Source organism: Centruroides sculpturatus, unplaced genomic scaffold, assembly GCF_000671375.1.
Source record: "Centruroides sculpturatus isolate CEXI.00-Female unplaced genomic scaffold, Cexi_2.0 scaffold1947, whole genome shotgun sequence".
Classification (NCBI taxonomy): domain Eukaryota; kingdom Metazoa; phylum Arthropoda; class Arachnida; order Scorpiones; family Buthidae; genus Centruroides; species Centruroides sculpturatus.
The window spans coordinates 68,736-82,039 of NW_019386082.1; the positions used below are offsets into that span (position 1 = coordinate 68,736).

General features: G+C 27.2%; 1 protein-coding gene across 1 annotated transcript in view; it reads right to left on the reverse strand.

Moving 5' to 3' along the window:
* The window catches only part of LOC111613478 (bromodomain-containing protein 8-like), a 44,395-nt gene that overhangs the window by 17,273 nt on the left and 13,818 nt on the right, over positions 1-13,304 (reverse strand). The window contains exons 7-13 of the mRNA XM_023354831.1: positions 10,632-10,860; positions 10,295-10,528; positions 9,974-10,214; positions 4,984-5,472; positions 4,687-4,916; positions 2,289-2,538; positions 1,909-2,221 (exon numbers count right to left, since the gene is read on the reverse strand). Of these exons, the coding sequence (XP_023210599.1) occupies positions 1,909-2,221; positions 2,289-2,538; positions 4,687-4,916; positions 4,984-5,472; positions 9,974-10,214; positions 10,295-10,528; positions 10,632-10,860 (1,986 nt within the window). The remainder of the gene's footprint in view (positions 1-1,908; positions 2,222-2,288; positions 2,539-4,686; positions 4,917-4,983; positions 5,473-9,973; positions 10,215-10,294; positions 10,529-10,631; positions 10,861-13,304) is intronic.

The window sequence follows — 13,304 nt, forward strand, 5'->3', positions numbered from 1 at the left end:
TCTGTATTTTATTTATTAATGCATTTTTAATAATATATGGTTAATAAGGATCTATTTTAAGCTTACAAACAAATAAATTTTAGTTTTTAATATAGTACAGAAAAAAGTAATCTAAATTTACGAATACATGTACTGTAAATACAGTACATACTTGTAAATGTATATATTTTAATATGATTTTATGTGCTTTAAACGCCTTTCTAGTGATATTATGACTTCAATATTTGTGGCGGACAGACATAAAGTCGAATAAAATGACTTAAACTTGATTTTTATTTTTCTATATACTTTTTTGACAAACGACGTATAATCAGGAACGACGTAAGTCGAGGTATACCTGTACAAAATTTTCAAGATATATGTTAAACAACTTAAGTTGAATTTTCTATTTCAAGATTTCAGAGTTTACAAATGAAGAAAGATTTGTTGTATTATTGACAATTTTTGTGTTTTATATATGATATCATGCACATACATGATTAATATGGATTGACTACACTCAATTTTTGTCCATTATAGTTGGGCCAGATTTACAATAGAATCATATAACATAAGTGAGGAATGGAGAATAATTCCCCAATATGGAATGTTTAAAACGTTTCATGATAAATTATAAAAGTTTGAACAGGATTCAAATAGCAATAAGATGATTATTTATTACAAAAGCTATCTGGTTGAGAATATTCATTTTACAGTTTGTGTCTTTAAGTTCAATCTATATTTTAGTCATATTAGTTAATTACCTATTCTATAAATAAGTGGATTAATTAAGAGAAAAAAATGTTCAAGTGTTTACAAAAGATTTGTAATTATTTTAATCTCTTACAGTATATATGTATACATTTTAAACATATAGGTACATACACACAGTTGTATATACATATTTTTATCACACATACTGTCTGTGACATATAAGTAGATCTATTGTGATTTTAAACTTTTATTAGAGAGATCTATATGCACAACATTATCTTAAGGTATATTTTCCATTTATATGTTTTCAGAGAAATGCTTATTTAAATTGATGTCAAAATTTCAGCTAGGCTTAAAAATCAATGAACAAGAATACTTTTTCTGAAAATCCAGATTAACTCTTAACATTTTTAACATAAAGAAAATAAGGATTGTTATCACCTAATATCAGAGAAAAAGACTTATGCGGATAACAGTTTAATAATTTAGTAGAGATCATATTCAACAGATGTACTAATCTGTACATTTTTAAAATGATATTCTTAATGTCAAGCAACATATTATTTAGGATATGCTGGAATCTTATGTTTATCTTTCTAATGATGGTGATGCTTCTAAGTTTTATTTTTATATGCCATTATTAATGCAGATATATATAGAACATACAATGATTATATGAGTATCTTAAGAATAAAATTTTCAGCTAATAGAATAATTAGCTGGCTTCCCTATTTTAAATTCAAGAGAGATTTATATGATATTGTAATATATACAGCAATAATCATCATCATCTAGAAGTTAAATTATGCATTTCACAAAAAGTAGACAGTACTAGAAACTGTTATTAATTTAATCAACTAACCTATTCTCACTAGGAATTATTACTGTATTGCCCATTTTATCCATAAAAAGCAATCAATGTCTTATTTTTTATACTACAGAGATATAAATGATATTTATCTAAGTTCCATCAAAATTGTTTGGGCATTTTTAATTAAAGCAAACAATACTGTTTATTTCTATATCTTTTACTGTATTGTATCGTACTATAAATAATTGTCACATGAAATTTCATTAAATTCATGGATACATTTTTAAAAAAGTATTTTAAGTTTCTCTCTTTACTTTTTGTAAGCAATACAGTATTAGAGAATTTACAAAGATAACTTAATATCATTAATCAAAATGATAATATATATTAAAACTATACAATACCTTTGAGATGTAGATGCTGGACTGTTGGGAATAGATTCACTAATTGATAATAGAGGTTTACGTTTAGTTTCTAATAATGTTTGCTCTGTAGAAGCATCTGATTGTTGATTAGTAGAGTCTGATTTACAACTAGAATGTTGTGTTTCATTAGCTTTTTCCTGATGATCATTTACAACTTGCTTAGCTGTTAATTCTGAATGAGGCAAACTTGAATTGGTTTTTTCTTTATCACTTTTTTTATCTCCAAAAGAATCTTCTAAATCTTCATGAACATGAATGTGTCTATTTGTTCTCCCCCCTCTTCCTTTCCGGCCTAAAAACACCTTATTATTATATAAAATACAAAAATTTAATTTTAATATCAAGAAAATAAAGCATACCTCTCTTGCCGGAATGTTTGCGGATAATTTTTAATTCTTCTATTACTTTATCTGATTCTACTATTACTACTGCTTCTTTTGCTGGTTCTTCAATAGGTTTATTCTTTTTTTCATCTTCAGTTAGTGTTTTTTCAGTTTCTACACTTTGTTGTTTAGTATTAACATCTTTGTTTTCATCTTTTTTGGATTCAGCTGTTTCTTCTTCTACAGGCAACTGTTTCTTATCTTGGATTACAGCTTCATCTGCCACCTACAAAATAAAGTTATAGAAATTCTGGCTTTCTCAAAATGTTAAAATAAAATTTACATTTTATTAACTAATTCAGTCTTTTTACAATTACATGTAAATTTAATAAAGTTTTTAAAATTTTTTTAGTATTTGATTCACATTACATTTTTTAATAAATTCTACAGCAATATGGCACATTCTATTTCTATGGTACTCTTGTATTTCTACATGAAGAATTCTTTAAATCAATATTGTAAAATACAGGCCTAAAGACCAATTTTCATCCATCAGAATTTCCTCAACAGACCAAATAAATGAAATTACAGGAAGAGAAATCAGAATTGTATGGCACTTGGTTATCATAGGATATCAATAGGCATGGCAATATGTATAATTATCTATTTGGCAATATAGTTTTATCATGAATAATCATCCTGTTCTTTATTTTTCCAGAACATTTTATCATCAAAATTGATTTTAATTATTAAACATATAGTTTTTAGATATTAATGCACATTATATTAATCTTTCTCTGTCTGCATCTTGAATTATTTTAGCAGCAGTGAACTGACTACTGTTTACTTTTAATTAACAAATAAATACACAATTAGTGTAAAAAATAATTTCCTTCTTTAATATCTAAATATTGAAAAATCATTTCAATTTTACATAAATTAAATGTAAATATTTTCAGAATTAACCTGGTTTTGGCTTTCTAAATATGAATACATTTATCTCTAACTAATCAAACACTTAATTCTAATTTTTACTTTTGTATGAAATTAGCCATACAAGTTCAACCATTCACCAGAATTTCAACTTTCTTTAAGATTCAAATAAACTTTACAGAATGAAGTAGAATGTTAGCTATTTTAAATTGCAGATTAAAATGTATAGTAAAACCTTGAACTAACATTCCTGAAATTAACAATCATTCTCTTTAATCCTAAAGAATAGCTTATGTAATTACAGACTTACTTTCCTTGAATCAATGTTTCATTCAATTTACCAATCACATTATTTGGTTCTGAAGCTATTTTTTTCCCTTGATCTAACATTTAACAGCTGATCCAATATAAAAATTTTACCTGCTAACAATATTAGGATTAAAATAGCTCTGCAGTCTATACTTAAAATATATTCCTACCTCTCTTTTCTATGATCTACATATAACATCAAAGGGGGAATTCCCTTTCTCACAAAACTAAATGAGTGAGAAGAATTTGTTGATATTTTCTGTAAATTATTTAATTGTTCAGTAAAGTTTTGGCTTTCATCCTGTAAAGATGTGCTTGTTTTCTTGCTTGCCTTGATTGGCTGCTTTCATATGCTTCTTCTATACTTTTAGAAGAATTTAAATTTTGTAAGTTTGTTTTCATTCAGAAATTTGCTCTTTGTAATTAAAATTTAATTTTCTTGGTAAATATGTCCTTTTTCTTGTTTATTAGTAATAAATCTTTTACAACAAGAAGTAACAATCAAATATTTTAAATATCCCAAGTCCTTTTAACAAAATATTTTTTCAAAGTTTAAAATGCTACATAAAACATTTCTACACCTTTTCAATATGATGTATTTAAAAAAATAGATAAATATGTAAAATAAAGAGGTTTCTTGATTTAACATTTACTGCATTTTAGGCAGTCTCCAAATACTCTTCAGATTGAGATTTTACTCTATTATCAATATATTTATGTTATGGCACAATCAGACTGCTACACTAAAAAAAATATTGAAAATTTTTATACCAATTTATCAGTTATACAATTATCCCATTTATCAGTGAATAATCTAAAGACCTATGATTAGAATGATATTAAAATGTACAGTACATACTATAGAAATAAAAGCACCTATATTCCTCACTTTTCTATTAAATAAAATTGTTTAATCGAAGAAATCTATTAAAAACAATTAGTTGTTTTTATTTTATAGAAATAAAATGTTTATCTGAAAAACAAAATAAAATCTAATAGCAGATTTAAATTATTTTTTTGTTTTTTGATGTTTTTCTAATTTTTTAATTAGAAAAACATCAAAAAACAAAAAAAAATTTAATTTAAATCTATTTATAAACTACATCTATAAGCTGATTAGTAATCAGTTTTAATAAAACTATAACTTAAAAGGATTAAATAAAACAAAATAAGTAAATTCCTTCACAATTACCTTTTCGATTACTTTTTCAGTTGTAACTTTTGATACAACTTCTGGATCTGAATGATTTGATGATGATATATCTGTTTCTTTTTCTGTTGTAACTGTTGTGTTTTGTTCTTCATTTACAATATTTTCTTCCACCTTTTCATATGTAAAAGTATTGTTGCTTGGCTGTTCTTTCTGCTTGTCTTCATTTATATTTTCATCAAATACTTTTTCCAATAATGATTCTTCTTTCTCTGTAATTTATAATTTATAAATAATTATAAAAATATTAATTTTCAAAATAACAAATAAAAAAATTACCTAAATTTTCATTTCCAACTTCTTCATTTTTCACAACTATTTCATTTTCTTCAATACTTTCAGAATGGATAACTTCCTTTTTAATTTCTTGTAACTCTTCTACTTTATCAACAACTTCAGTGTTTTCTATTTCATTTTCTTCAATTTCTTCTTTATTTCTAGGAGGTGATGCTGGCTCAATTTTTATATCAACTTTATGCTTGCAAATGTCATCCTTTGTTTCTGTTATCTTTTCATCTTCTGTAGATGATATTAAACTGTCAGATTCAGTCTTTTCTCTGGATGATTCAACTACTTCTTCTGATGTTACTGAAACAACATTAGTTATAGCAGATGATGAAGTTGTAGTTACAGTTGTAATTGTCACAGTAGAAACAGTAGGAATTTCTCCAGTTGATGAAACCTCTTGTTCCGTTTGAATAATAGGTAAGGGAGGAAGCTTCCCAGGAACACCTGGAGGCAATTCTAATAATTTTGATAGTGTAGGTGCTAGAATAAAGAAAAAATATTTAAATAAATATAAGAAATAAGTTAGCAAATTTTACATAATAAATAAAAAGATTAAAAAATGTAATTCTATATTTTTATTTTAAGTATAATTTACATATTGTTATATGTTAGGTTCTATTACTTAAAACACAAGTTATTAATTAATTTAATTCTATTTGGTTTGTATAAATCTATTAAAATTTGTTTGTATCATTTAACTTTATTCTTTATTCATTTTACTTTTCCTTCATTACAAGAAAAGCATTTCTTGTTCTTTTCAATCTTATTACAATTCATGATTCAAATTTCATGTACATATATTTATGTATCAACATTTTATTTTGATTATAGTATAATCTTACATTAAATGCTGTTCTTTATTTAAAAATTAAATAAATACTATGTATTTATTTAATTTTTTATTTGTACAATTGCATATTATTGATGATTATTATTCATTTTAATTTTATGTTTATGACTAACTAAGAAAGAAAACCAAATGGTTACATGATTTTTAATATTTCATGTTTAAAATAAACGTTTATGTGAAATTAAACTTATACATAATAGTCAAAACTTCTTGATCTATGCATTTTCAAGAAAAAGAACTAATTTTAAGTTATTGAATTTATATGTTCTGGTGAAAGAATATTCATAAGAGTGAGTGGCATAGTGGTTACATTCCAACCTACAAGTCTATATGGCAAAGCTGTTCTGGATTCAAATCTCAAATTTCTTTTTAAGAATTTTTCAAAATTTCATTTTCTTTTTTTTTTTGTAACTTTTATTTTTGAGGGAAAGGTGGTCTGCACTTTTTCCTCCTGAATTATTTATTTTTGCTTTTTTTTTTTAGGAAATAAATTAGTAGATATGTATTTCTGTATCCACAGTTGGATTTATTAAAAGTTGTAAACGATGATTTTCAAAGAAACTTGAATTTGTTTGTTCATATAGAACCAAGCTAACATATTGAAATGAAGTATTTGTGATTAATTCATAATCAAAATGGACTTTTATCTGATTTCCATTTACAAGTCAGGGTAAATTTTAATACAGCTGCAATATCTCCAACTCCCAACTAAACAGAGTGTTTTCGACCACCTTTTATTTGTGGTTCCTATTAATTTCTGCTATTGGAAACAGTTTCCAATAGCAGAAATTAATAGGAAATTAATAGGAATAAAAAAATATAATAAAAGTACACAACTAAATTATTAAAAGTATGAAAATAAATAATTTAATGATGGAAAAATGCAACCCACTTTTCTCTGAAAACTAAAATTTCTTAAGAAAGTCAAGTTTTTTAAGAACACCTATGGTATGTCTTGTAGGTCAGAATATAATCACACCATCTACTCTTATGAATAGTTGTACTAGAGCAGAAATAATGGGCAACCTTTTTCTAAGGGGCGTATTTCAAAACTTTTGAACTGATTTGGGCCGCATACAAGATAAAAGAGGAAAAAAATGCCAATAAATCACAATTATTTATTCATATATAATTATAAATTAGAATAGGTATACTTAATTTAGCTTCTGAAACTGATGTAAACATAATATATTGGAAATATTTGGTTAAATATTAGTCACTGCTAGTTTTATATTAGTTTCAATGTGAGTCTGTTAGCCAGTTTCTTGTTTTAATTTTACTAAATTCATTGCAGGAAAAACTATTCACATACTTAAGTTGCAGAAAATAATATTTAATTTTTGCTAAATATGTCCTTAAGCTGGGAAATTGATATATTTATACATATTTTATGCGATGCAGGCTGCAGGTTGCCCATCTCTGCACTAGAGCATATAAATAAACTATTGGTTCCCTTTCTCTTGAAAATGCTTACAATCAAGGAGCTTTGACTAATGTATAGGTTTAATTTCACATAAACTTTTATTTTACACACAAAATATTAAAAGTCAAGTATTCATTTGATTGCCTTTTCTTGTAAGTTAAAAAAAAATCAAATTAAATAAAATGACAATTTTTTTTTAACTTTTAATTCTGAATAAACAGATTCATTTTATCTTTATGATGTTCTATTAATTAATTCATTTCTGTTCTATTAATTAATTCATAAATTATTTTAAAAAATAAACCAGGACATTGCGCAACTTTGCCATATTGTGATAAAATTGAGGTGGAGCTGGAACGAAAGAAGTGATTACTGCAGCTGTTAGGCACAGAAGAGGTGATCCTTATACCTGACAGATGCAGACAGGTAAATTTTGCACTTGTATCTGCTGATCATGGGTGAGATGATCCTTACATTTGCCAAAATGGAGAGGTGATCCAAGAACAAAGCAATCACCATTGATTGCTTTGTTCTTGTTTTATCCATTTTTTTGCACCTATTTTTCATTAGATGCATACAATGTTTTTATTATTGATCCTTATGCCTAAAGTTTTATCACTTGTATCAGAGAGCAGACATTGTCACTTTAATACAAGAATTCTCAACTTTTTTTTCATGAAAAAAACAAATGGAAAAATTTTTTCCATTGACTCCCTTTAATATTATATACATTCTATATTTTTATTTTAAGTATAATTTACATATTGTTATATGTTAGGTTCTATTACTTAAAACACAAGTTATTAATTAATTTAATTCTATTTGGTTTGTATAAATCTATTAAAATTTGTTTGTATCATTTAACTTTATTCTTTATTCATTTTACTTTTCCTTCATTACAAGAAAAGCATTTCTTGTTCTTTTCAATCTTATTACAATTCATGATTCAAATTTCATGTACATATATTTATGTATCAACATTTTATTTTGATTATAGTATNACCTCTATATATCAAAAACTAAGTCTTGGACTCCTATTTTTTACATTTTATTTAAATGTAAAAAATAGGAGTCTATGACTTAGTTTTTGATACCTTATATTTTGACCCTTACATTTTTGGGTTCCTCATTGCAATTAATGGAAAATAGCAAAGTTTTATCAAAATCATCCCATTAAATTTTGAGAACAAACTGAATTCTACAAGTCTACAGATGTCATGCTAGTGACCACAGAACACTTCCTGACAAAATTGCATAATTCGTGCAATATTGCTTTGTTGAGCGCACTCATGAAATGATCTTATATCTCAAAAATGAAGTCGGGAATCCCCAACTTTTTTATTACATTTTTGGATTCCTTATCACAATTAATGGAAAATGGCAAAGTTTAATTCTGTAAGCCATGTAGAAGAGGCTTTGCTAACATTTTACCTCAAATAATATATGTGCATTGTTACTCAAACAAAAGAGATTACAGAAATTTAGTAATTTGTGAAATATCTATCAAATAATCAAATAAAATGTCTACTCTTAACAAACAGAACAAAAAGCTTGGTAGTACTGTGATTCTTTGCTCACAGTGCTGCTATTACTTAATTTGCTATGATCTGATCACACTTATAGTGCATGAAGATTAGAATGTATCTTGAATGTTTATTTACTATGGACTTGTGGAATAATATTTGAAATTCTAAACAAACAAATAAGTTTAGACAAACCTTACTTTATAAAGTTGAAATTGGATTATTTTCTTAACTGTGCAAACAAAACTGAGATAATCTCTCTCTTTGATAGTTCCTTAAAAATTTCATAGGATTCACTTCTAAGTGTGTCCAAATATCTTGAATTGGACTTTGTCATATCTGTAGACAAGCTTTTCCATCCCCTTGTCATAGAATGTTGCCACCAGTGAATTGAGATGGCCTTAACAACGTTGTTTTGAAGATCGTCATTAGTTCATTAGTCTCAAACCTCTGCCCTGCTAGCTATGTTTTCAGTTCAGGAAAAAGGTGGAAGTCTTCACACATTAAAAAGTTTTAAGCTGGGTGGAAGTCTTCACCACCTTTAAACACCCAGTGTATAGCCCCGATTTAGTGCCGAGCAACTTTCACCTCTTTCCTAAACAGGAAAAGTGGCTAGGAGGGCAGAGGTTTGAGACTAATGACAATCTTCAAAAACACGTTAGGGCCCATCACAAGTCATTGGCAGCAACGTTCTATGACAAGGAAGGGGATGGAAAAGCTCAGCCACAGATATGACAAATGCCTCAATCTTTACAGTGATTATGTTGAAAAGTAACCATGTTTGTACCTAAGTTTTGGTAATAAATTCATTTTATTTACACTTGTCTTTTTTTAGGGACCATCAGAGCTTGAAAAAAAAAAACAGCCTATGTACTTACCGCAACAATTTAAATAACAAGCTAATACTATATTTGAGACAGTGACATGTGATGGAGTTAGTTGGGCAACACTGGATCATTGTTCTAACTCATAGCATTATCATATGCATTGCTCTATTTCTCGTGAATAAACTTTTCATTTGATAATTCAGTATTTGTTTATTCAAAAATTTATTCAGATAAATATAAAAATACTACAGCATTTTTCATCTATTATACATAAAATTTACTATTATTAAAAATAGTAAATTTTATGTATTTATTTTTTACACAATTTATTTTATAAAAATTATAATACTGAACTTACCAGATGAGGTAGATGAATGAGTAACGATAGGTGGGATATTTCCTTCATTATTTATGTTCTGATTTGCAGAATGAGCTTTATCCTTTAAGAACAAAGAATCTACAGATGAAGTGTTTGATGATGGTGCAGTTGCAACTGCTAACTGACGAGCAGCAGCTGTGGCCAAAGCACTAGTTGGATTAAAAAATGGCTGTGGTGTTGATATTGGGCGAGGACTAGTTTGAGTTGTAGGTAGTGTTCCCTATTTTGAAACAAAAATTTAATTTTTATGGAAATATTCAATTAAACTATAGCTTTAAAGAAACTCGAATTTATATTTACTTCTTTTGGTTGTGGTGTGGGTGAAGTCAGAACTGAGGTGATTGTTGGAGATATAGGAGTAGCTGGTGTCGGACTTTTTAACAAAGATGTGAGTAAAGGTGAAGTTGAAGGAGTTTGTGACCCATGAGTTGAAGTACAAATTGTAATGCTAGGTACTGAAACTTTTGTGGAGATTGTACTTGAAATTCCATCTGTATGAGAGATTGTTGACTGAGGACTAGATACATCATCCACCTGTACAAAATACTAAATATTTTCTTAATCAAATCCTTATTTCTAAATTGTTCAAATAACAAAAGTAAATTTTTATTTTATGAAAAAATGCTATTATTCTTACATCTGCATTTAAAGGTTCACTAAGAGGTGAATCTATTATACTTTCTTGTTCACTTTGTTCTGATTGAGAACTGTTCCTACGTACTTCTTCTACACGAGGCTGTCTTGGAAACAATTTCTTTGATTTTCCAACTGGTTTTGGTGTTGCTTTCATTGCATTGATTTTTGCTTCTCTTTCTTGTAACCATTTCTGATATGATGCTTCTGCAGCTGCTTTTAATTTAATTTCTCTACAACAAAGCATTTTGTTAATAAAAGCTCTAATATATTAAATTAAAATTTTCAATCTCACTTTATTATATCTGTTAAAATCCAGTCATACTAGAGAACAAACTCAGTAATAAAATTTAAAATATTTATATGAGCAAATGAACTGCTGGATTATCTATCTGGCTATATTACATACAAATTTACTAGAGGTTGGCACTTAAGTCTCCATCTCATGATAAATTTAGTGATTAGAAATAAATTAAATTTTAATTTATAATATTCTGAAAAAAAAATCAGCCTGGAGCAGGACTTGAAGCAACAACTGAAGTGAAGATTAGACTGAGGCCTGGGTAGTTAACTGGCAAAGCATCTGAACGATAAATAAGAGTTGTAAGTTCTAGTCCCATTCCAGATCAATTATTTTATTCCAGAATATTATAAATTAAAAATTAATTTAATTTATTTCTAATTATTAAATTTATCACAAAATAGAGATTTAACCACTAAACTCTAGCCAAATTAACTTAGTCATTAGTCTTAATAAAGCCCAATAGATAAATGTGGCAGTTCATTTGGCAATACAAATATATTGGGTAGTTGTTTATTATAAACATATTTAATGCATTATATTAAACTGTCATTAATGCCTGAATCATAAAATTTACATAATTCAAAAAATTACAAATTTATTTATTTACTTATTTATTATCTTATTGAATATAACATTTTTATAAGTTTTGGAAAACTGAAAATAGTAATAGATTAGTTAGTAGTTTATTGTAAAATAATTCTTTAAATGCAGTATTTTAAATTCAATGATAATTAAATACATTCAATTCCCTACAACAGGGCTTCTTAAACTATGGGTCGCAACCCCATTTGGGGTCGCTTAGCAAAATCTTGGATTCGCAAGATTTTAATGCAAAATTTTTAAAATAATTTGTGAAAATTTGAAAATGGCATGCTTTGTGTCACTTCCGGTTTTGTGAGTCGCACTTTGTGTCACTTCCGGTTTTGTGAGTGGCACTTTGTGTCACTTCTGGTGCAGTGAGACAATGATTCAGCAACACTGATTGTAGTGTAAACTAGTGTAGTGTTGTCGCTTTTCAGTGTGTATTCAGTTGTCTCTGTTCCATTTTAACACAAGAGTGAACTGTGGTAGTACACCATTATTGCTTTTGCAAATTTGTATATCTTTATTTTATATTTTTTTTGGGTCACAAAAAAAATCACAATTATAAATGGGGTCGTGAATAAAAAAAGTTTAAGAAGCCCTGCCCTACAACATTCATATACAAAAATTATTATGGTTTAGTCCTGATAATTTTTTTTCAAATCTGAAAATTAGCTGAGCAGAATATAAAGAAACATTCTTTTTCATTAAAAAGATTATAGCCCAATATGTCCACAGATATTTTGATGATATTATTCAAATTTCATTAATAAAACATAATCTGAAGAAGCTTTAAATGATAAAAACAAATAGTTAGTAACTTTATGATTTTATTTGTGAGACTTTGATAATATAGATCTATTATAATGAAATAAATCTGTGGACATATTGAGCTAAGATGTATCATGAATGATACTTAAGCTGAAGCAACAAAGTATCATATCATGATACTTTGTTACTTCAGCTTAAGTTTGATTTATTTGCTTGAGAACTAATTATAAGGGTCGTTCAAATAGTTCTTGGAATAAAATAAGAAATCAGTTTATACATTTCTGAAATTATTTTTAGTTTTAATATGGTCTCTTTAAATATCAATGCATTTCATCCAATGACATTCCAAAGCTATTACATCATCCCTGATGTGTGATTCCAGACTCTCTGTAATATAAGCTCTTAATGCTTTTACTAATGTAATCCCTTGTTGTATAATGAAAATTTCTTTCCAGCAATGAATTTTCAGGTTTGAAAATTGAAAGAAATTGGACAAAACTAATGAGATGAATAAGACACAAATGGCAGCAAACTGTACTTCAATTTGTTGATTTTTCTGATCACAAAAATGCTACTGTGACAAATGTATTGTCTTGATGAAAGATGACTTTTTATTTGCTAATCTTGATTTCTTTTCTTGGATATTTTTGTCTAATTGGTCCAAAAGATTCACATAGAACCCTCATGTTATTATTTTACCTTCTAAAAAGTAATTCATTAGTATAATTCCTTTAGCATCCCAGAAAATCATCATCATGACATTTTCTAAAGATGAAACTGCCTTTGCCTTCTTTAGTGCTAAGCATCAAAGTTCTGTCTATTGTTTGACTGCTCCTTTGTTTCTAGTGTGTAGTGAAAGTGGACCCAGCCTCATCTGTAGTAACAAATCTACACACAAAATTAGTTGTATTTTTCTTGAAATAGTTCACATACTGTTGAGAAACTTGAGCATGGATGTATTGTACAATTGTTAACAAACACAAACATCCATCTTATAGTTAGTTTTCTCATACATAATTC